The sequence below is a fragment of the Dermacentor albipictus genome, chromosome 3 (assembly GCF_038994185.2).
Source record: "Dermacentor albipictus isolate Rhodes 1998 colony chromosome 3, USDA_Dalb.pri_finalv2, whole genome shotgun sequence".
Lineage (NCBI taxonomy): Eukaryota > Metazoa > Arthropoda > Arachnida > Ixodida > Ixodidae > Dermacentor > Dermacentor albipictus.
In genome coordinates, this window is record NC_091823.1 from 10448870 (window position 1) to 10474263 (window position 25394).

General features: G+C 48.9%; 2 protein-coding genes across 6 annotated transcripts in view; one reads left to right on the forward strand and one right to left on the reverse strand.

Moving 5' to 3' along the window:
* The window catches only part of LOC135919543 (protein Shroom3-like), a 612939-nt gene that overhangs the window by 67209 nt on the left and 520336 nt on the right, over positions 1–25394 (forward strand). The window contains exon 1 of one of the 2 annotated variants that reach the window (XM_065453437.1): positions 22636–22812. The exons of the other annotated variant lie outside the window; for it this stretch is intronic. The gene's annotated coding sequence lies outside the window, so the exon portion shown is untranslated. Of the gene's footprint in view, positions 1–22635; positions 22813–25394 lie in introns of those variants that run through there. 2 annotated transcript variants of the gene reach the window in all.
* The window catches only part of LOC135919544 (uncharacterized), a 148954-nt gene continuing 141360 nt past the window's right edge, over positions 17801–25394 (reverse strand). For all 4 annotated transcript variants that reach the window (XR_010569997.2, XR_010569998.2, XM_070535075.1 and 1 more), the window contains one exon: positions 17801–19089. Coding sequence is in view for 2 of the 4 variants with exons in the window: in XM_070535075.1 (XP_070391176.1) it covers positions 18537–19089 (553 nt within the window). In the remaining 2 variants the exon portion in view is untranslated. The remainder of the gene's footprint in view (positions 19090–25394) is intronic.

Genomic DNA, 25394 nt, shown 5'->3' on the forward strand with positions numbered 1-25394 from the left:
ACCAAGCGTGTGACAGCTACGGCTGCTTGCGATTGCAGGAATGGAGCGAATCATTATAACTTGGTGTCATGAGACATACATCCTGTGGGTGCATAAACCGAAAGTGGCTCCTAGAAACTAGTATGTTTGAATACTGTGACTCTCGCCAGTATTTTTTTAAAGGTTTAGATCTTTGTATAAACCAAACAACAACAACAACAAAATTTGCGGATCCCATGCACCCTGGGAATCGATGTAAGCGAAGCTTTGTATGCTGTTCCCCTTGAATGACGATAACCAGCGGTGATGTTGGCGCCGAATGTGTAATTTCTTCGGCGCTTCTAGTTCAATACGAGAGTGGTGAGTTGATGTTAAACGTTACATTGCGTGCATCGCTGCTGTTTATCTGCGTAGTACACAGTACACACAGGGGGACGTGTTTGCTTGAGGCGTTGTTCTGCGTCATTGTTCATAACCTGTGAAAGGGTTGAGCGTTATCATTGCCTCACATGACGCATTGCATCGTGGCAGAAGTGCACAGAAGAACATTTCCGCAACAACAACTAGTCAGCAAGGGCACTCCTCTTGCCCGTTCTGCGGCTGGAAAGGACCCTTCGGACGTGTGACATAGGGACATGGCAGCGCAGCATGCTTCGCCACCACGGCTACCGGCAGAGACGCCAGCTCCAAGCGCTCTCTGCAGACAATGAACGATTGTAATGTTTACACTATCACAGCACAGTACCTGAATTTTCATTGCGTAGGAAAGCAAGCACAGCATGACGCCATACGCGCAAACTGTGAAACGCTGCCACGGCGGCGCCGGCCGAGGTTCGCGGAGGCGAGCGCCATCTGGGGGCGTTGCAAGAAACCCGGAGGCGCGTGCGATCTAGACTGCAACAGCAGCAGTAACGCCCGGAAAGTTGGGAGAAGTGGCAAAGAAAGCTTCGCTTTAATACGAGAAGGAAATGCGAGTTGAAAATGCCATGTGAGTGCGCCTTTAAAGCGTCGCTCGATTTGCGACACACAAGCAAATTCCGTAGCCTGTGGGTTGTGGTTGAGACGTGAAAAGATTAACGAAAGTTTGCTTCGTCACATTAGTCCCCAGTTTTCTCGCAGCCTCTCACGGTCTTCCTAAATTCCTTGCTGCCTCGAAATTGCTGGGTATCACGTGAGTAACGCTTGCGCGCGAGCACCGCTGAGAACACGAGGAGCAGCAACGCGAGTCAGGGTCACCCAAAGGCTGTCGCCGTAAAAGAACGCATCATGGCCAAAGCCTCTTCTCACGCTCCGGGCAGATATCAGAGGCCAGGCGTAATTGGTCTTTGAAGCTCGCCCAAGATGCCCATATTTATTTGTGAGACGTTGCAACCAGAACTTTATCCGACGCAGGCCTGTAAGGATTCGAAATGCGTACTGATTACCCTAACCATACTGTGGCAACGAGAACTACTTTGCACATTCGCGAGAATACATTATAAGTGGTATCACAAGGTGCTCGACCAGTCGTAGCCAATCGATCTTGCAAGGCACTTGAGCTGGACAGGGCTTCAGTGCGGATACTGTTTCTCATCCGTTTAGATCATGGTGGCTCGGATATGCCACTGCACCAAACATAAAAATCCGCATAACCACTTATCAAACACGCACGCACACTTAGGAAGGCACATATATTATCAGTTTAGCACGGGAGAACCACTAAATCAGCCATTTAGAAGATTTGTCCCTCCATCGCTTGCATTCCGTCCCCATTGGAATGCGGCCGCCGCTGCCAGAAATAGAACCCGTGATCTCGTGCCAGCAGCAGATATTCATAGTTACTGAGCTAGCACCGCGGGTGTACCATGTGTCCCACGTAAATTGTGCCAAAATGTTAAAATATGCTAGTGCCACGCAGCTGGACAAGACAAGGTAATGTTGTTTGTCGTCGGTTGGAGCAAGTAAGACTATCTTCTATATTTCGCATAATTACATAATTAGTTATTATTAATTAATGAACTTCTCAGCTATCATATCCAGAGAAACACTGTCAATGAGAAAATTGTAGACCGTCCTGAAAAATTCCCGATCCAGCTTTCAGTCGCTCAAGACGTGCTAGTCGCACCTAGTCGCGTGGCACGTTTCCGTGTTTTGCGTGCTTTCTTTTAGACTTCGAAAAAAACATTTATGTGACACGTATTGAGCAACACAAAGCTAGATATGGAATTTTTCAGGACCGACGGATACACAAAAATAAACCGGTACCAGAAACAACAACACCATTGACACCAACAACAACACCGATAAACAAACAACAACACAACAACAAACAACAACACCAACAAACCCTACGCACGTGTTCAGGACTGCGTAGGTGCACCTCAACACCAGCAACAATCGCCACTGCGAGATACCACATGATCCAGGCACAGGTAGCTATCGACTCTTGCCATCATTCAGCCTCCCTACCAGCCGAGACCTCAAGCGACCTGTTCACGAGTGATTCGCGCTCATCAAGACTGCGTATCATCATCTAATACACCGGCGGCGCATGCAGCTTCCATCTCCCCTGTGGCACCTGCGACCGCCTCAAGTAAACCTTGCTATTACCAATATTAGAAAGAAGGCCAGTCATCCGTCGCTGGCTCTGAAGCAACTGACGCTGATATTACTGCACCAGACATATCATTACCGCATACATACATATGCCGATGGTTTACCTCACCTGCCAGCACGACTGCCGATTTCGTCGTCCCAGCTAAGCAGATCACAGTTAAATTCAAAGTGTCACACATGGCTACGTTTACGGCGGCATAACTTGCAGTCCTCCATGCCACTATGAACTACGTCACCGAAGAGCCGGCGCAGAAACGGGTCATATTTTGTGACTCTAGGGCAGCTCTTCACAGTATCAAGTCTGCCTTACATCACAGAACATAGGAGCAGATGATATCCGTCTTTAGGGAAATACACCTAGTTACTTCTGGTTACTTTGTGCGTAAACGATTTCGCCCCGACAAAACGCTACGTGAAACGTATTTCTAAACCCTCGATGACGCGGGAGGTTGTTCGTCTAAGGCGCAAGATTAAAAAGGCTCTAAAAAAGCATCAGCTACGCCCTTCATCGTCTACCGTTGATATGCTGTCTCAGTTACGCGTAAATTTGAAAGACGCCATTAAAAAGGCGAAAGGCCACCACCAAACCGTTCGCAAAAAAAGAGTTTTTTTGCTTCCTCGCCGCACAAATCCTGGCGTTATCTATCCCCCAGGAAAAAACCACCCATCAGTCTTCTTTTGCAAGGGATAGGTGTGACTGATCAGGCGCTAATCGCTGATGCGTTCAATGATTACTTTGCTTGGTTTTTACCAGTGACGACAGCAACATACCATGATTCCCTGGTTTCGACAACAAACCACCTATTGACGATGTTCATATAAGCGAAGAGGGCGTCTTTTCGCCTAATTAATTAATTATGGGGTTTTACGTGCCAAAACTACTTTCTGATTAAGAGGTACACCGTAGCGGAGGACTCGGGAAATTTCGACCACCCGGGGTTCTTTAACGCGCACCTAAATCTGTGTACACGGATGTTTTCGCCCCCATCGAAATACGGCCGCCGTGGACGGGATTCGATCCCGCGACCTCGGGCTCAGCAGCCGAACAATAGCCACTGAGCAACCACGGCGGGTGCGTCTTTTCGCTCTTGCTTAATTTGGATATCAAAAAGTCGCCTGGTATTGATGGTATTCCTACTGTCTTTCTCTACCGATACGCTGAATGGTGCTAGAAATACCTATGCCTAGTATTTAGATCGTCGCTCGCCAGCGCTGAACCACCCCACGATTGGAAACAACCCATCATTACTCCCATTCCAAAGGCAGACGACAAGTCACTTGTGTCGTCGTATAGACAGACCTATTTCTTTGCTATGTATTTGGGCTAAACACTTGAGCAATATCATATTCAAACACCTGTCGACATTCCTTGAACAAAACGACATAACTGACAACCGTCGGCATGGCTTTTGCCGGGGTATGTCTACCATTACTCAGCTACTCCAAACTATTCATGACCTTAGGTTGGCCATCGACAAGTCCAGTCAAATTGAGGTCATATCTTTAGACTTCGAGAAAGCTTTTGACCGCTTGTTTCATTTTAAACTGCTCTGAAAATTAAGACCAATACTTATGAATGATTCGTTACTCGCATGGTTGGAAGTCTACTTATCCCACAGGTCCCAGGCAGTCACCGTTGGCCACACAACTTCTAATTTGCCCTTGAGCAACCTGGAATCCCTCAGAGCTCTGTCATCATCATCAGCCTGGTTACGTCCACTGCAGGGCAAAGGCCTCTCCCATACTTCTCCAACTACCCCGGTCATGTACTAATTGTGGCCATGTTGTCCCTGCAAACTTCTTAATATCATCCGCCCACCCTAACTTTCTGCCGTCCCCTGCTACGCTTCCCTTCCCTTGGAATCCAGTCCGTAACCCTTAATGACCATCGGTTACCTTCCCCCCTCATTACATGTCCTTCCTATGCCCATTTGTTTTTTCTTGATTTCAACTAAGATGTCATTAACTCGCGTTTGTTCCCTCACCCAATCTGCTCTTTTCTTATCCCTTAACGTTACACTTATCACTCTTCTTCCCATAGCTCGTTGCGTCGTCCTCAATGTAAGTAGAACGCTTTTAGTAAGCCTCCAGGTTTCTGCCCCGTACGTGAGTACTGGTAAGACGCAGCTGTTATACACTTTTCTCTTGAGGGATAATGGCAACCTGCTGTTCATGATCTGAGAATACCTGCCAAACGCACCTCAGCCCATTCTTACTCTTCTGATTATTTCAGTCTCATGATCCGGATCCGCAGTCACTATCTGTCCTAAGTAGATGTATTCCCTTACCACTTCCAGTGTCTCACTACCTATCGTAAACTGCTGTTCTCTTCCGAGACTGTTAAACATTACTTTACTTTTCTGCAAATTAATTTTTAGACCCACCCTTCTGCTTTGCTTCTCCAGGTCAGTGTACATGCATTGTAGTTGGTCCCCTGAGTTACTAAGCAAGGCAATATCATCAGTGAATCGCAAGTTACTAAGGTATTCTCCATTAGCTCTTATCCCCAATTCTTCCCAATCCAGGTCTCTGAATACCTTCTGTAAACACGCTGTGAATAGCATTAGAGAGATCGTATCTCCCTGCCTGACGCCTTTCTTTATTGGAATTTTGTTGCTTTCCTTATGGAGGACTAGTGTGGCTGTGGAGCCGCTATAGATATTATGCGAAGCATATTACGAGAGCTCAACCCAGCTCCTCAGGCGCGGCGGTGTCGCCTTGAATACCACGTGACATCGTGACGTCACGACAGAGGAGAAACCGGGCTCCAACTCGCGCCGTCGCTCGCGGCGTCGCGGCGGTATATATAAGCAGCTGCGCTTGCCTCTGCTAGACACTCACGAGGTGAGATGCCTCCTGGAGACAGAGCTGCTCGTTGGAATGAGAAGCGAAGGTTGCGGCGTGCTACAGAGACTGATTTTCTAGGTGGCTTTGGCTCAACTCTTGCAAGATGGGCTGGGTGGGAATCGAACCAGGGTCTCCGGAGTGTGAGACGGAGACGCTACCACTGAGCCACGAGTACGATGCTTCAGAGCGGTACAACGAGCTGTTTCTAAGGCTCAGGCGTGCGTCGCTTGCTCAGGCGCACGTTTCGTTGCCGCGCCGAACGCTGCTTTGCTCGACGCTCACCGCGTCCAATGCGGGGCGCGTAGTCGCTGCGCAGTAGCCCATTGTCTTACACCCCTTGGCGGGTCGACGGGAACGCTATCGCGTTCCACTCTTGAAGGCGAAGCAGAGTAAGGCATGAGTTGTTTCTTCGTCTAGCCGAACCAAATATAGCCAAGCAACAGCAGTTCACCAGGCTAAACAGTGGTTCAACAACTAAAATAAAGGCTAGTATGCTTCGCATCCTGGGCTTAACCTTAGCAAAGCCACAGCCATTTTTATTTCAGTATTTTTACATGCGGCTCGCCTACACCCTGATTCCGTAATGCCTCCATGACTGCTGAGGCTTCGACTGAATCAAACGCTCTCTCGTAATCAATGAAAGCTATATGTAAGGGTTGTTTATATTCCGCATATTTCTCTATTCCCTGATTGATAGTGCTAAAAGCTACTCAATAATAGATCATATTCACACTATCAATCAGGGCTCTGTACTAGGGCCTATATTGTTCTTGATTTTTATAAATGATTTGGTTAGGGATCTTCCTGTTGTGGCACGGCTTTTCGCAGATGACTGCATTATTTATAAAGAAGTCCGCACTCCGGCAGGTCAGGAATTATTCAACGACGCGTTAAATTGCATACAGGCATGGTGCTCCACGTGGCAAATGAGTATTGCAATTGGGAAAACAGTGGCAATGCAAGTAACATGTAAGGTTCAGTCTTTTAAGTTCACTTACGTCCTCAATGGTATCAGTCTATTTGAAGTATCGAGTTATAAGTACTTAGGACTATTAATTAATCATGATCTTAGTTGGAATGATCACGTGACCTACATAATTAAGAGAGTTATGAAACGCTTAGGATATTTACGCAGATCTGTAGGTAAATCAACGACAGAAATTAAACTCTTGGCCTATAAAACTTATGCAAGACCAATCCTCGAATACGCGTCAGTAATTTGGGACTGGAGAAAGTACAGAGGAAATCGGTCAGATTTATTTATAACTCTTATAGTTGGAAAACACCCCCTGCAGCCCTTTTACAGACAGCCAATTTGGAGAGCTTGGAGACAAGGCGGTATCGTAATAGGCTAAAACTCTTCTGTTCACTGTATCATGAAAAATTAGGAATAGATAAGACTTTATACTTTCAACCATGCAGTACAGTGACTGTAAACTCGATCTTTCCACTCCAGGAAAGTCAGTGAATATTTGGCCAAAACGAATGCTTTTAAATGCTGAGGTGGTCGAAAGGCCCACTATTTCGTCTTTCATGGGTGCGCTTGGTCGCTTGCGATAAGTACTTGCCTTCTATTTATCAAGCGTCTTTTTTTTTTCGCGTTCTCATTCATGTGCGTTCATCCTGAGCTGTGACATCGAATACTCACCTTGTTATGCGCAGTGCCGAGTGCTGTGGCGCGCAACGTTAGGTTGCTGTTGATACGGATTTTTTATGCGAAGCATATTACTGGAGCTCAACCCAGCTCCTCAGGCGCGGCGGTGTCGCCTTCAATACCACGTGACACCGTGACGTCACGACAGAGGAGAAACGGGGCTCCAACTCGCGCCATCGCTCGCGGCGTCGCCTTCAAGGCTGACCACGTGACACCGTGACGTCACGACAGAGGAGAAACGGGGCTCCAAGTCACGCCGTCGCTCGCGGCGTCGCGGTGGTATATAAGCAGCTGCGCTTGCCTCTGCTAGACACTCACGAGGTGAGATGCCTCCTGGAGATAGAGCTACTCGTTGGAATGAGAAGCGAAGGTTGCGGCGTGCTACAGAGACTGTTTCTAGGTGGCTTTGCTACGGCCCAGCGACTACGCGCCCCGCATCGGACGCGGTGAGCGTCGAGCAACGCAGCGTTCGGCGCGACAACGAAATGTGCGCCTGAGCAAGCGCCGCATGCCTGAGCCAACGCCGACGACACCGGCTTTTCTGCGACACGAGCTCCTTAACGCTGTCGCGTTAAAATAAAGGCTAGTATGCTTCGCATCCTGGGCTTAACCTTAGCTAAGCCACAGCCATTTTTTTGTATTCTTCTATTGATCATTTATTCATCTATTGTTTCATACCCACTCAAGCTCAAAGCCTGACACTCAGGTCGGCAGTATGTGCCAAATAAATAAATAAATAAAACATCCCCATGTTCTTGAAACAGAGCACAACATAATCTTTCAGTGGATTCCTGCTCACTGTGACATCGCCGGCCACGACTTTGCTGACAGGGCTGCCCGGTCTGCCCACGAAGACACCCAGACGCGTCCAATACCTTTGGCGAGGACGGTCGCTGCCAGGGAACTTCGTCTGCTTGCACGCAAAAAGTCACAAGCTTTCTGGAGTTATTCAAGTGCCTTCAATTGCCGATTACATAAGCCGGATCTCTTGCTACGGCTACAACTGCCATCTAGCCTTTCCCCGCGGCGAAACAACCTTGCTGTGCCGCTTGTGACTGGGAGTGGCGTTCACGAACGCTTACTCCTATCGTGTGGGAATGGCGCAGAGCACGATGTACGACTCCTGTAGGTGCGAAGAAACCATCGAGCACCTATTGCGTATCTGTCCTCGCTACCACGTACAACACCTCTCTCTCCGGACAACCTTAAAGCGACTGGACTTGAGACCATTCTTCGAGTCAAAAATACTCGGACCGTGGCCACATCCGCCGCTGGCACGAAAAGCGATTCGTGCGCTAATGCAGTACTGGAAGTGCACCGGTTTGAGAGGTCGCTTATAGTGCCTCTGTGCATCATCTCACGTGCACTCAGTGCTCACTCTCTTCCTCTTTCGATTCCCCCTTTCCCTTATCTCCCCTGTAGGGTAGCAAACCGGGCGCTCGTCTGGTTGACTTCCCTCCCTACCTTTCCTCTCCTTGCTCTCTCTCTCTCTCTGCGTTCTCTTGCGTCTGGTGATTTACTTGCCGTTTTATGTTGCAAACTCCTGACTGCTTGAGTGTCGCCTGTTGAATGACCTGTTCTGGTACGTTTCTTCTTTGTGTCCTCCGTTCTTCGCACTCCTATAATTGTGAGAACCACCTTAAGAGCTTCGGCACGGATAAATCGATCAACGGGCAGCGTTTTCGTGCTCCTGTAAGCAGGCTTTTGCCGAACGCCTGTCTTTTTCCCGATGCTGGCCGCACCATGCTACACTGTGCCCCTGCTCCGGCAGAACTCGCTGCGCGCGGCGCTCTCTCGCAAGCGAGCCTGGCTGGTCGCACGCTCGGCGAGCGGCACCGCTCGCGCGCGCAGATAAATGCCGGACGCTTTTGCCCCTGTTCTGAGCCATAATGAGACATAATGCGCCGCAACCGCCTTATACTTCGCTTGTGCGTATGTATTTTTCTCCGCCTGCGCTTCGAGACAAGGTAAACTTTATGAGCTGAAATTGCTGCGCTGCTCTCGATCATTTTCTTTCCCTCTACTGGACAGCCAGGGGAGGCCTCACGCCTTCAAGGCTTTCGGAGTCCTCCGCGTGGGGCTGTTAAGAAAGTCGTAAAGCGTGACGAGCTGCCCGCGTTGCACGGATGACCGTGAAACGTATCTGCTATAGCGCCTAGGTCGTACGCGCTCATTCAGCAGTTCTTGAAGAATTATATTAGCGAGCTTTCGAGGGCTGCGCTTGAGTTTTCGAGCCTGAACCGTTTGCAGGGACGCGCGCGGGTGCTCCTAGGGTAGAAAAGTAGCGGCTTGGTTCGTTTCACACGCTCGCGCAGTAAGACCGCGAAAAAGAAACAGCTCGCCAACGGTGCGTTTTCCACAAGATGCGTATACTACGAGTTTGGCGATGATATACAAAAGAAAGGCTTTGTTCTCAATGCGTTCTTCTCACACGTATGGAGCAACGGTTCCCGCGAGCCATGCATGCGCGGTCTCACACAATCGCTCGGATGGTGGTACGTAGTTTCCTACACACCTGCCGAGAGGATGGCTGAGCTGTCGACCATTATAGGCGAAAATTGAGCGTTTTCTCTGGACGCTTCTCTCTCTGACTTTCTTATTTTTTAAAATTTCTTTTCTTCTTCACATTTCGCAATTTTCGCGCGACATTGAGCAGTTATACGCTCGCTGCGAATGTTCGTACGTATGCACATGCGTACAAATTAGAGCCCACTTGTGATGCCTACGTAAGGAAGCGAGCTTCTTCGTGGTCTAAGCATGCAGCCTCGTGTTGAGAAAAGTAGCAAGAAGTTGGCTGCATGTATATATTCGAGCATCGCAGTGCTTTCATCATGTAAGGCTAGCGCGCTTAGACCACTAAATTTTGACTTTTTTTCTTAGTACACAAGCTTCGCGGCACCTTTCGTCGCCAAGTTCACGGACGCAGCATGAATTAATGAGAAATCATTATTAGAAATGGGACGGCTCTTCAGTCTAAAAAGGGGTGAAGTTCAGGTAATTAGGGGATTACGTTCGTCAATGGATGCCCGCCTCGTGTACGAAATCTTAGCAAGAAAGCAGTGCCTCTCGGGTATGACTTTCGTTGGTTGGAGTAACACATCTGCAGTGGAGGTGACATATGGCTGCATACGTTTCTGCTGGAGATCTCTGCATCCTAGGAGTTCCATATAGCATGTGAATGGTGGTGGGACGGACGTCTGTTGCGCACGAACGGGGAGCACGCAGGCTATAATGTTAATCAGGTGGCTTCTTCTACTGTTCATTCGTCTTCACTGTCGACGGCTGTGTTAGGCTGGCGTCCCTGACGTAAACGTAGCATATCCTGACGCCGATCTAAGGCTCGTCAAGAATAATTTCAGTGAACTTGTGTGCGGCGGTCGCAGACTGCGTGCATTTGATTCGAGTGACGATGAATGAATCCCTTATAGCATCAGTATTTCTCACATAGCGGCCGGCCATCCCCTGGGTTTCCGCGGAGGGTCCAGAAGTCAGCAGGGACCGCTGTGTGGATCGTCATTGCTTAACATCGCTTAAGCGATGAGTGAGTGAGAATGAGGCTGCATTATTTGGACTGACTATTTTCGTAAAGCAGCGTGTGATAGTTATCAAGGCGAAAGTAGAAAAAAAAATTGCTGGCGTTGAAGTGAGCTTGGGGCTGCGCTATTTAAAGCTGAAATCTTCGTGTCCTGTCTTGTTGCACCGCCTTATAGCCAGACCACAAGTCTGGTTCAAATGCAGCCCTGCTTAGTGTTGTTATTCGCACGGTACGCATCAAACGCCGCTTCACAATAAGGTAGTCGCAGATGTGTTTTTGTCACTCGCTCTTTATATGAGTGGTGTCACCTTTCTTCTCGATTAATTTAGGCAGTAAGAGCCATGCAGTATAGCGCGCTGACGCGTTAATCCTGGCAGCCGCAGAAACGACATCTCAGTCGTCGTAGCTTAGCGTCAGTTGTTTAATGTGCAACTGCACAACAAACACAACAATAAGTTCAATGTTCTGTGTGACTTGTGAGCAAAATCAAAGCGTCAATGACCGCTGAAGAACACTCCTTCGAAGAGTACTCATTGGGCTATCTTGAATAAGCTATTCCGGAGCTTCTTCTCTGGCCCCGGACATTTTGCTCTTAACCCCAGGATTAAACTACTGAACAGATAGGACCTCAATGAGGATCCGACGACGTTCCAAACAAATAAGACAAGTATTGCTAAATTATGACGGTGTTGTTACGGAAAAACAGCAGTCGCCCCCTGGTCGTCTCCCCAGACCTGAGCCGACGGGGCATCTCACATATTAAATTACCCTCCTGTAATAGAAAGGCGGAACTGTGCAGTCTGGCAATCAATTACACGTCGGCACGAACAATCTTTTAACTCGATGTACCTCTGAAAGTAGTCAGGGGAGCTTTTACTAATTTAATCGTTTTGCTGGGCGAAAAAAAGAATACGCCATCTTCGGCAGATTCGCCGTCAATCGATGGTGCATCTTCCTCGACGTATGCCCGCAGTGCGTCATCACTGCTGTTGGCGCAAATTTAATTGGTCCCGCGCGAAGCGAAAGTGAATGGCCCGTAGTCCTGCCGACAGACGGGACGCCGGCTGCAGGCACCGCCGCTTGCGCCATACGCCGCCAGCGCATGCATGCAGCAGAGTCGATCCTCGGACAGCGGACAGTGGCCCTTCACACTGCGTTTCGCTAAGCCGTGCAGCACTGAGGATTGCGTGGAGCACGGTAACGTGGCAATCGGTGCGCAAAACAGTGTAGCGCCGGATTTGTACGATGTTTTCGCTGCATACTTGCGGCCATCCAAAGCACAGAGCAACGCCCTGCCTGGTGCATCATCGTCTGCTCTTTTATAAGTGTGTGCCGCGTATCAATACACTGCTGGTGTATACGCTCGCTGTTGTGATTGGCGGATGCGGAATCTGGCGTCCGCCATGCTGAACCGTTTTACTGTCAGTTCAACCAAGCGGAGGGGACGTGCCGTCACGTCCCGGTTAATCGAAGTCGCCGTTCGTTATCGCGAGGCGTCTTCCGCAATGATGGGAGCGCTCGCGACCGAACAGACCGGTGCGGCGCGTAGAACGAGAGAAGCGGCCCGGGCCAGTGATGGATGGGGGCCGGCGCGTCTGCTAGAGTGGAGAAAGCGCCGCGCGCTTTCGACTTCCAACCCGCGCCAAAGACGTGGCGGAGTCGGCGTCGAGTTCTCCGCGCAGCCTGTCGCTGCTGCTGCTGCGGGACAGCGCGGTGTCCGGAAGGCTTCGTTGCGTAAGCGACCGAACGCCCCGAGGGGCTTGCCTGACGGGTCCGCGCCTTCTTCGACGGACACGACGGTCCTGCTGCATACGAAAGGCGCACGTACAGCGAGGGGGTATCCTGCGTTATGCGTGCGGTGCCTGTAAAGACCCAGGGGCAACGTTCTGCATCTATACGCGACGCGTGGTTCGTATCTTCTCTTCCTCCTCCTTTTAGGATAAAGCACGCCGATATCCGCGCAGCTATGGCCTGAGAGAGGGCTAACCGGTATAGCAATGATCGGCAACGTAATACCACGGAACCAGCATCATTACCGCAGTTTCTATTTCCATCCTTCGTTCGCAATCTTCCTGTGCTTGAGCAAATCCTGAATTTCTATCTTCTTCTTCTTCCTCGTAATAATAATAATAATAATAATAATAATAATAATAATAATAATAATAATAATAATAATAATAATAATAATAATAATCCTATTTTATGTCCACTGCAGGACGGAGGCCTCTCCCATCTCGAATTACCCCAGTACTGCGCCAACCGATTCCAACTAGCGCCTGCGAATTTCTTAATTTCATCGCCCCACCTAGTCTTCTGCCGTCCTAGACTGCGCTTCCCTTCTCTTGGCACCCATTCTGTAGCCCTAATGGTCCACCGGTTATCTAACCTACGCATTACATGACCTGCCCAGCTCCATTTTTATGCGAAGCATATTACTAGAGCTCAGCCCAGCTCCTCAGGCGCGGCGGTGTCGCCTTCAATACCACGTGACACCGTGACGTCACGACAGAGGAGAAACGGGGCTCCAACTCGCGCCGTCGCTCGCGGCGTCGCGGCGGTATATATAAGCAGCTGCGCTTGCCTCTGCTATACACTCACGAGGTGAGATGCCTCCTGGAGACAGAGCTGCTCATTGGAATGAGAAGCGAAGGTTGCGGCGTGCTACAGAGACTGTTTCTAGGTGGCTTTGCTACGGCGCAGCGACTACGCGCCCCGCATCGGACGCGGTGAGCGTCGAGCAACGCAGCGTTCGGCGCGACAACGAAATGTGCGCCTGAGCAAGCGCCGCACGCCTGAGCCGACGCCGACGACACCGGATTTTCTGCGACACGAGCTCCTTAACGCTGTCGCGTTAAAATAAAGGCTAGTATGCTTCGCATCCTGGGCTTAACCTTGGCTAAGCCACAGCCATTTTTTTCTCTTAATGTCAATTAGAATATCGGCTATCCCCGTCTGCTCTCTCATCCAAACAGCTCTCATTGTTTCTTAACGTTACTCCTAACATTCTTCGTTCCATCGCTCTTTGCGCGGTCCTTAACTTGCTCTCAAGCTTCTTTGTCAGTCCCCAAGTTTCTGCCCCATATGTTAGCACCGATAAAATGCACCGATTGTACATCTTTCTTTTCAAATATGGCGGCAAGCTTCCAGTCAGGATCTGACAATATCTGCCGTATGCGCTCCAATCGATTTGTATTCTTCTGTAAATTTCCTTCTCATGATCAAGGTCCCCATGATCAGATGTAGCTACATTTTTATCTTAATCGCTTTGAAATCTATCTAACAGGCGCGTTGAATGTACAAATACAGACTGTCGCCACTGTCGGGCACCAAGATGTAGAAATATACAAACGTCATGTAGCTGGATAGAACTAAGGTAATGTTGTTTGCCGTCGCATGGAGATACTCCGATAATTTATTGCATTCCATCTAATTACATAATCAGTCTTAATTAATTCATCAACTTGAAATATTTTAATGATATGAAAAGTGTCAATTAGACTATTGTAGAGCAAGATAAAAAATCCTGATACAGCTTACCTCGGTTCTGTCCAGCTACATGGCATTTGCATATCTTTAAATCTTGGTGCATGATACTTGGGGCACCCTGTATACTTGACTCTGTTGGAGGACACGAACTACCATGCAAGTTACCAAGGATACTCTGCGAGTTGTATACTTATCTTTAATGGTCTTTACGTCTCCAGATTACACCTTCGAAACGACGTAGGCTGCATAGTGAAACTCTAGTTTAATTAGAAACACGTCATTGTCCTTCAGCGCGACCTGAACTAACGTGGGCGTTTCGGTGTTGCGCACCCGCCGCAATGCGGCCGTCGTGGCCGGCAGTCGAACCCGCAACGATGTGCTCGGGTGCAATACGCTTTGCGAATTCGGACGCATGCAGGCTTCGCGAAGAATCAGCTGCAGTAAATCTTGCTGCTGTACTCGCGTACACCTTCCTATGGCAGTGGAGGGAAAGCTACGGAGACAAGGCGTGCACGAGTAACTGGCGCCCCAGAAAAAGGTCCGCCGTTTTCATCCATCATTAAACACCTTATTGACTGCAGCGAACTGAGACGAAATAGACCAGTGAGTATTAACCTTGGCTTATTTTTCTGCTTTTCGCTTCCACGTTTGGACAAATGTGACACCGTCGCACGTGGAAGATGCGCTTATACACCGCCCTCTTACCAACATCGCTTCCAAGAAGCGCTGTCAAACGCTGCCGAAATACGTGTCGCAGTAACACGTGTGCAGAAGCTCCGCGCGTAGCATTCCCTTCAGTGCCACAGAAAGTTGTCCGCTAGAATAGGCTACATTTGCTTCCGCCTTTTGGAGTGACGATGGTACGGAAAAATATGCTGGGGAGAAGCTGTCTGGATGGCCGCTTATGCGAGAGGCTCCAGCGAATGTGTGCTTCACCTTTCTGCCATTAAATGTGAGGCTTATACAGTGCTGACAAATGGCCGCGTCCTCTGCTATTCGGAGCAGTTCGGAGCAGGATTCCTAATCCACGAGAACATAGCGGGCAACATTGACGAATTCTACAGCATTAATGAGAGGGTAGCTGTAGTCGTAATAAAGCTGAATAGGAGGTATAGAATAAAGGTAGTACAAACATACGCTGCAACCTCCAGTCAATATGAGGAAGAAATAGAACAGTTTTATGAAGATGTTGAATGAACTAGGGATGCGAAAAGTGCAAACTCAGCATACTGTAGTCACGGGCGACTTCAGTGCAAAAGTGGGGGGAAAGCAGGCTGGTGAACAAGCAATTGGCAACTACGGCATGGATTCAAGGAACACTCGAGGAGAGATTTTGGTAGAATTCGCGGAAAGTAATAAGCTGCGTATAATGAACACCTTCTTCAGGAAGCGTTGGAAGAAAAAGTTGACCTGGAAAAGCCCTAATGGTGAAACAAGAAATGAAATTGAGCTCTCCCAAGTAACAATAGACCTGATAAACGATAAGGAATGAAAGTGTCCAACTCAAAAGATCAGCACTTCTTGTTCGGCTAGTTGGTAGCTGTTCATTATGAAATATAAAGACGCTAAATAAACGTACACACACAAGAAAAGAGAACGGGACAGGGCGCCCTGTCTCCTTCTCTTCTATTATGTGTGTCCATATATTTGGCGTCTTTATATATTATAATCAAAAGATCAGATATAATTCGCAGAACTGACAGAACTAATCGACAAGAAGAAAATAAGGGATATTCGAAATTATAACGCGAGAAAGACTGAAGAAGCGATAAAAAATGGACGCTGCCTGAAAACAGTGAGAAGGAAACTAGGCATCGGACAAACCAAGATGTATGCACTGAAAGATAGGCAGAGTAATATCATCTGCAATCTCGAAGGTATAGTAAAAGCAGCGTAAAAATTATATACTCATATGTACAGTACCCAAAGCAGCCGCGATACCTCCATTCGAAGTAGTAATGAATAGGTTACAGAAGCTCCTTCTATACCTACGATGAAGTTAGAAGGGCAAGACATGAAACGAGGAAAAGCGGCAGGAGATGGGATACCATTCGATTTAATCAAAGATGGTGGAGACATAATGCCTGAAAAACAAGCGGCCCTTTATACGATCTGTCTATCGACTTCAATGGTCCCAGAGAACTGGAAGAATGCCAACATTATACTAATCCACAAAAATGTAGACGTTAAAGAATTGAAAAATTATAGGCCTATTAGCTCATTTCCAATATTATATAAGATATTCACCAAGATAATTTTCTGTAGAATAAGGGCAACACTGGACTTTCGTCAACCAAGGGAACAGGCAGGTTTCAAGAAGGTATACTCTACAATGGATCACATCCATGTCATAAATTAGACAATCGAAAACTCCGCAGAATACAATCAGCCACTCTATATTGTTTTCATAGATTACGAAAAGGCATTCGATTCAGCTCAGGTACCAGCAGTCGTAGAGGCATTACGTAATGAAGAAGCACAGGACGCTTACGTAAACACCTTGGAAAGTATCTACAGAGACTCCACAGCTACCTTAATTCTCCCCAAGAAAAGTAGGAAGATATACCTATAAAAAAGGATCAGACAAGAAGATACAATCTCTCCAATGCTATTCACAGCGTGCTTGGAAGGAGTATTGAAGCTATTAAACTGGGAAGGCTTGGAAGTTAAAATCAACGACGAATATCTATATCTCAGCAACCTTCGATTTGCAGATGAGATTGTCCTGTTCAGCAACACTGGGGACGAGTTACAACAAATGACTGAGGACCTTAACAGAGAGAGTATAAGAGTGGGGTTGAAGATTAATATGCAGAAGACACAGATAATGATCAATAGCCGGGAAAGGGAGCAAGAGTTAAGGATCGCCAGTCAGTCTCTAGAGACTGTGAAGGAGTACGTTTACCTAGGTCAATAAATCACAGCGAAACCTGATCATAAGAAGGAACTTTACAGAATAATAAAAATGGGTTGAAGCGCATTCGGCAGACATTGTCAGATCTTGAAATGAAGCTTACCATTATCATTAAAAAGAAAGCTGCACGATCAATGCATTCTACCGGTTTTTACATATGAGGGCAGAAACTTGGAGACTTACAAAGAAGCTCGAAAACAAGTTAAGGACCGCGCAAAGAGCAATGGGACAAAGCATGTTAGGCATAGCGTTAAGAAACAGGAAGAGAGCGGTGTGGATCAGAGAGCAAACAGGGATATTCGATATTCTAATTGACATTAAGAGAAATAAATGGAGCTGGGCAGGTCATGTAATGCTTAGGTTAGATAGCCAGTGAACTACAGGGTTACAGAAAAGATGCCAAGAGAAGGGAAGCGCAATCGAGGATGGCAGAAGACTATAGGTGGCGAATCGGTTGGCGTAGGACAGGGGTAATAGGAGAACGTAGGGAGAGGCCCTCGTCCTGCAGTGGACATAAAGGATGATGATGATGCCGATGCTGCTGCTGCTGCTGCTGCTGCTGCTGATGATGATGATGATCTCTCCTCCTTACAATCAAGGCAATTGGCGTCGTGCATCTAAGACGGACCGAAGGACACAGACATAAAAGATGATCATGCTGCTGCTGCTGTTGATGATGATGATGGTGATGATGATGATTATAATGATGATATCTTCTCCTTACATTCAAGGCAATTGGCGTGGTGCATCTAAGACGGACCGAAGGACACAGAAACACACAAACACAGCGCTAACTTTCAACAATAAATTTATTTCCGAGATGAGATTCACGTGTCTAGGCATGTCACTCTGACCGTCGCGTTTGCTAGAGTATTGCAATGTGCTTTTCAAACCAGAATTCGAAGAGGATTGCGACCATGAAGCATGATTTACGGCACTGCTGCATTGTAGATCGAACAACCCCCCCTTTCGCACCCAACACCGCCCCCCCCCCCTTTATTTTTCTTACTTTATTTGTTTATTTTGATTTGTTTGTTTGTTTGGTTGTTCTCACGTTCAAAGAATTTGCTTGCCGTAGCAGCTTCCGGCCGAACTTTAACCGTTCAAGTGGGCGCACTCATGTCGCGCAAGTGTCCTGGATCAGCGCGTTCAATATTGACCGTTGTCATATGAGACAGACATGAATATCAAACATGGATATTGACCATGTTGCGTGTAAATATAGTTTTCAGGCAACCCAAGCCTTATTTCGCTTTGGTTTTCTTTTTTTTACAGCAAAGCTGTTGTGAGGATTTCAGCGGCGAATGCCGTAGGATGGCGAGGCTCGCTATCAACCAGCAGCGCAATCTGCGTCGAAGTCCTGAATTTTTGCTTTGGAAAGTAATTATCCACGACTATAAAATAAAAGTTGCCTTACGTACACCTCACACGAATAGACAACACCTCCTTTGCGTGGTTTTTTTAGCCAGTAATATGTAAGTTTTGTTACTCGTGTCGCCTTTTATCGGCTCCACTTTAGAGGTCAGCTAGGCGCAGCTACAGAAGTTATAATGATACGGGGCCGCTTCATTGAGAAAGGGATGGCTCATCGGCCTATTAAGGGTTGGGGAATTGAGAGATGAGGACGGGCCAGCCACCGAGGAATGCTTCCCCCACACGGTTGCACCATGGTTCCCAACCATGGTTCCCCCCATGGTTGCACTGTGCGGAGGACGCCCGATTCCGCAGCAAATGCGAACAGCGCTTGCAGAACACTGTCGGCCTCCGCTGAGGGACGGATCCACTCCTCGAAGCTGGCCACTTGCCCCCGGTGCTTTCTTCGGAGGGCTGCATACTCTGAGCACTCCCACAGCAAGTTCCTGATGGCTGGTGCGGCTGCCGTTTTGCACGCTGCATGCGCAACTTGTTTGTATAGATGGCAGCTCTTCCGCCGTGTAGCACGGAAGCCGTCTTCTTTCCTTGTGGGCACGCCAGTGTGCAAGTACGTCCGGCGTAAGTGCAGTACCGGTGCCGGCCTTGCGCGCGAGTACTTGACATGCCGTGACAAGCCCGCACGCAGTAATAAAGAGCAGACGCAGCCTGCGCGGGAAGAAGAAAAAAAAACTTTATTTTAAAGTGAAAGGATTAATGTACCTGCTTGGGAGCCACGAAGTGGCCGTAGGGAATCGATGATGAATCTCAAGAGGCAGCAGGCAGACCCCGTAGTACTTCCGAAGGGTGCAAACACTCGATTATGAAGCTTTGCTGCTTTTAATGTATGAGTTGCTCGGATTGAATTACACCTGCGAAGGATTTCTTCATTTCTATTTCTTTCTTTTTTAGGAGTACGCAGGGACGCGGGTGTGCGGACACTAGGCTTTGAGTATAAAACTGTCCGTTAGTTGATTCGCCTCGTCTCCCTATCCTCAACGTTACCCATCATGCCCTCCTTTCTTTGCTCCTTCACCCCAGCGCAGAGTCGCTGGCTATAGATTGATGTACTACCACCTCATGCGCGGCCCTGTTTGCGGTTCTTGTCATTAAACTGTCCCTCCTTGTTACCGCTACACATTGCGCCTCGTATTATATTAGGGTTCACACTTTAATAAAGAAGGAAGAAGCGCCCAGTGCTTGCCTGTGCTCTGGGCCTCTCGCTGTTATGCAGTTTTCTACGGTTTTGCCATTTTCGTGAAAGTATTTTCATCGAGAATGAGCAAGATGACGCTTGCACGACCACCTGAACAAGGTCAGCCGTTTACTTCGTCGCTCACGTTTGGGCGACATGCCTCTGGCAGCTCGGACCAGTTCCACTTTTGGGAGAGCTCAGCGCCCGAATCCATGGACTCTGACAACGAGTACACCGCATCCATGGGCAATCGCGTGAAGAATAAGATGCGCCAGATGTCGAGTGAGCAGACTTCATATAACCAGAGCGAGCAGCAATCTTTCATAGTGCCTTACCTGCCGCTTACGGCGTCACACAACCTAAACTCCCTGAGTAGGCAGTTTTTAACAGAATATTTTGACAGCGTGACCCCTGGGCAAATCAATGAAATCCGGATCAACTCTAGAAAAAACACCCTGTTGGTAGATGCAAAGTATTCAACTATAATTGACAAGTTATAGATTATTCCGACATTAAGGGGTATTCCTTTCCGTTCCTTTATTAATTACGGGAATGAGTCAACGACTGGTGTAATTTCTGATGTCGACCTTGAAATCAAGTATGCGGACTTCAGGAATCTGCCGAGTTCATCGGCGCGCATTCTTGAGATTCACCGCTTGGGGGAACTTCCGGTGCATCAAGCTCTTGTAGCAAGGAAAGCATAGGAGAGGCCCCGGCCAGCATGTAAGTGTTGGAGAAAGTGTGGCGGAAGTCACGTGCTGTTTTTCGCAAGGGAGCACTGGGACTGGTACCCCAAGCGTCAACGTTGCCATAGCAACCACGCTTCTGAAGCTCTCGCTGCTGCTCTAGGCCTCTGAAAAATAAGATACGTTTTTCTCGGCCCGTACGTATCTTTCTCGCAGCACAGTCTGTTCGTGAGACATGCTGATTTCGGAATGGGATACGTAAGCTTAAAAGTTTTGTTTAGGGTCTATGAGTGTGAGTGTCAGCGAGCAACAGAGACACTCAAGCAATCACGGCAGGTGTCTTCGTCGTCGTCTTCAACGTGCCACGGAAAAGCAGAGGAGCGCATCTGCTTTACTAAAGCTATTACAGAAGTTTCGTAGCTTTGTTCTGACGCGCGTCGGCAGCACGTACCTCTGGTAGCTCGTAGCGATGCAAGTTCAAAGCTCGTGCCTATGTGCCCTGGCGAGCTGATTGGAGGCACAAATGAAGATGGCGCACCAACATAGCTGCATTTCAGGCTTAAAAACGTGATGTCAGGGCCCCTCCTATTTTGTTTCTTTCCTCCATGATCAAACTAGCAAACTAGTATTTGCTTCGTCGACTTTGCCAGCGTCTGTCAAAGTACGATACGTGATACACCACGCCCGAACATTCCTGCCGAGGCCTCTGAAGTGTCGGAGGTGTCTCAAGATGGGCCACGTAAGCGCTGTGTGCAGAAATGAAGGTACCTGCCAAGTGGGCAGCATAATACCGCCGACTGTGAGGCACCTTCATTGACGTGTCCCAACTGCCCCGGCTCTCACGAAGCAACGTGGGAGGATTGCCCGAAGATGCAACAGGAAACTCGTATTCTCCGCAACATGACAAGAGACAAATCTTCCCATAGAGAGGCTGCTCAATCGGTTCGCCGAGACAGGCCACGCTCGGGCAAGAAGTGCCACCCAGTGACTTCAGAAGACACGCATTGCGGGGCGCAGGGGCCACGACAACCTCTGCCTGGGCCGGCAACGAGGGCGGCAACCGCGCCTACTGAAAATTCAGGGTCGCTGAGAGCACAGGGCGAACGTTCGTCGCCTCTGGGTGGCACAGACACGGAGTGGCCTTTGCTGCCCTGCAAAGCCATGGGCACGACACTGTGCCCGCCAGTGTTCCTCTACGTCAAGGAGCGGATGCTAAGGCCAGTAAAGCCGACGACCCTACAGGCAAGCAAGGAGCCGAAAAGAATCACAATGAAAGCGTTGAAAAAAAAAATGCTCAAGCACCTGCTAGAATGCCAGAATCAACGCGCGTGATTCTCTGTGGTATACGTCTCTGCACACTCCGGCCGCTGAAAGCACCGTGCATGCATCCTGGCCGTACTGGAGCCGCTTATCGCTGCTCTTTACATAATTTAAAGACCTTTCTTGGCAGCTGTGCTGCCCTCGCAGGAGAAGCCCACACGCAAGCTTCTTCATTGCGCGTTTTTGTGAAGTTTCAGTTAGATTCGTGACTCCATGCCATAATCTGGAAGGTGGATGACACTACTTAATAACTTTTTTTTTTTGACTTCGTTGACAATCATGAGAATACTTAACTTTCCTTCATCGCTGTGCATCCTTCTTCTATGTCATCATCGGCCCTCACACAGCCTTTACGTCCCCATTCCCCCCTCCCCCTGTGCAGAGTGGCAGGCTAGAGCATGCTATATAGTTCAGGCCGACCGGTCTGCCTACCTTCAAATAAATTTTCTCTGTGTCTCAAACCCTATACCTACCAATAGAGGGAAAATGGTCATTGTACAAGCAAGGTATACAGACAACACGCTCACCGAAAAAAAAAAAGAATTATTTCGAAATTCAGACGCACAGACTGAAATTGGCGAGTGCGCCTCGAAAGTTCGAAATGGCTAGTTTCGATTGCATTCTTTTCAATTTCAAATCACATTTAAGGGCAGACAAGAAAAGTGGCCTTATAGCGGAATCCCTGGTACGTACTCTTGTTCAGGCGAGTACGCGCCATATCGTACCGCATAGGCCTTTCACGTCAAACAACGTCAGTGCCCCTTGTGTCCCGTGCTACCTGTGTACATAATGTGCCAGTTCAGGAGGTACGCCGGACATCCGGTGTCGACGGGGTGAGTCATAACCGAAGCCGTCTCGGCCAGAGGATTGGTTCGTTCAGCGGCATGATCGCCGTCTGCGCGCGCCGGTCGGCGCGAAAAGAAAGAATGTGTGTCGCCGTCTCCCTCCTCTTGACGGCTGCAATGGCGCGAGCTTGCGTGACGCCGCCCGAAGAGAAGCTAATATGTAGCACGTGTCACGAGCATTGCATCGCGCGAAGCCGCCGCGCATCGTCGTCATCATCATTGGCTCCGTCGTCATCGGCACACCGCACGCCGCTTCTCAGAAGCATCCAATGGCAGCCGATGGGGCGACCGGGCCGGCGCCTCTTCGCTTCCTGCATCGCCGCAGAAATACCGTGTTCCCTCGAACGTAAGCGTTTCCTACCCTGTTATTGGGTCTGAGCAAGCCACAATGTTAAAGAGATGGAAGAAATTGAAAGATATGTGCGGAGGAACATAAGCTCTCGGCACACGACTCATGTTGCTGTCAAGTCTTTTCAGAAAGCACGCCGTCACAAACAGGATCGATTGACCATGAGGGCGTACAGTAACGGGATACCGCGAGAAACATGAGTAGCAGATACAGTAGCAGCATGGAATCTACTACGTCAAGTTAAGGCCAAAGGGAGCGCCGGTAGATAGCGGGGCGAAGACGAGCAGTCATCTATAAGGGGCATTAACATGACGTCACGTGCGCCATGTTGTTGTCCTATTCACAGCTTCCTGTGTGCTGCGGGAGATACGCCGATTTAGATAACGTGCAGCTTTTCACAGCGCTGACTGTGCTACAACGTGGCGACTTCGGGGACTTGAGTGAATACTGCTTCATGTTTGCAATCACTAGAAGTCCTTAAACTTGTGTTCATATATATGAAAACGCCAATATTTTCCGGTTCATGCTTCGTGATTTGCTTCATTTTCTTCAAAGCTAGAAATGCTCCATACTAAAACGGCCTGTACGCAGTTCATATATTTCCGTGTTCACCGAGCGAATCTGACGGAAGTGTTAGTGGAACTGGTATGGGCAGGGGGGCTTCATGTCGTCTCCGTAAGAACGGTTCGGGGAACACGTGCAGAGCATATTAAGTTACTGAACCGCTTATGCAATCGTTCCAGCAAAGTGCCTTCCCGCTTTGGTAATCTTAAACGGCTTACGTGCGAGTGAACACGGCATCTGCACGGCCGTAGAAGCCGGTCACGCAACTTGGGCGAGAAGTACGCGGGAGCGGCGCCACGCCCTCGCCGACTATTCGGAGTCGCGGTCAAAACTTGTAGACAAGCAATTTCACGTTGTTAAGGGTCAAGTGTTATGATGCTGCTGCCGGCCTGGCTCTTTTCGATCGGCCCTGTGCATGCGCCGGGTCCTCCGCTTGCGCAGTAAGCCATGCCGCTCTCTGTTACAACTACCGGCGGCTGTTCTCTCGGGGCGCCTTTATCGCAGTGCGATTGACTATAGTGCGCGCTTTACTTGCGCCACTGGCGAGCTGCCGGCGAAGCACTGCCCTTGTGTGCGCTCTGGTGGGATGTGCGCCTCATCCGCTCGCCGCATCTGCCAGCGTGTGCGTGTGTACGACAGCGGGCATTACTCAAGTGTACGGCGCGATGGTAACAGGGTCGCTCGAAATTGCCGCAAGCAGCACACCCGCTTAGTATATACGGCTGCTCTTTTCTTGGGCGTATGGTTGAGTACAGACGCTTTCATATATAGTTGAGCCTGACCGCACGGCCATTCCGCTCTCCGATACCGGTCTCCATCGCCTTTCGGTCGTGCTCGCAAGAGCAAGAACAACACTTGGAAGAATGGCGCATAAAAAGAGACGCGGTGGCCGCGAGTTGGTTAAAATGAACAGGTAGCGCACGCTTCCTTCCATGTAGTATGTCTACTGTCGATGAGTGGTTGCGTGAGATCAGTTGATTTCGTGATATTGCACGACGTGACGCATCTTTGCTAGCTAGGAAGCACGAGTTGCTCAGCGTGGGTGCGCTATTGTTGGGCTCGAGCGAAAATTGTGCGGGAAGAAGTATGGCTCCGAAAAGGCGAGCCTGCTCCCGCCGTTGGCGCTATATCAAAACGCTGCATACACGGTGCAGTCTTTAATTGCCAGTGCACGAGTTCTTCACGTTCAAGCACAGCTCATAGTGCAGCACAAGAATACGCCGCTTCACCGTTAATGTATGACACTACTTATCAGAAACACTGATCTAACGTTGTGACTATACTAAAGAAGTTATTTCTTTTCCTTGTATATGACTCGTACGTTGACACGCTGCCTGGATCGGCGGCGCGGCTTGACAGACAGAAAAGAACAGAATCGAACAAAAAGAATCGTTTCAACATATGCTGTTTCCAGGCTGTATTATAGGATGTGGTGCTTCCTGTGGGCTATACATTAACTCTATGTGCGATCCATCCGTGTCATAGGTACTTCATAAGTATGAAAACAGTTAGGTAGAAGAACAACCGTCGACAGAACGAAACTCAGCTCCCCACGGCCTCTGCTAACCTGCTAGGTACATTCAACCTCGGCAATATCCGACAATACGCCACCAGTGTGCCACGACAACCACGACGGGTGGCCGGGCCGTTGGCCCCTCCGTGGCATGGCTGTCCTGCATATATAACACCATGCGGCATTCTAGACGAATCGAGCAATAGTGTTGACTATGCTGTGCCAGGCATAGAAAAGAAAGAAGAAAATACGAGGAGGTGCGGTGCACCAGAGTGCGCAGGGCGGCGAAGAGGCCGCGAGGTGGCATCAGTTATTTTTCTTGTTGCTTGTCACAACACGCTGCCTGCTGCACGTGTCTATAGACGACAGTGCAGACGCTCAGCCATGCATCCACGACAACGAAAGGGTGAAGAAAGAAAGGAATCGGGCGCACCTGCGTCCTCTTCCAGCAAAACTGTGCAGCGTCGCGCAAGTTACGGGGCCAAAGCACCCAGCTAATAAA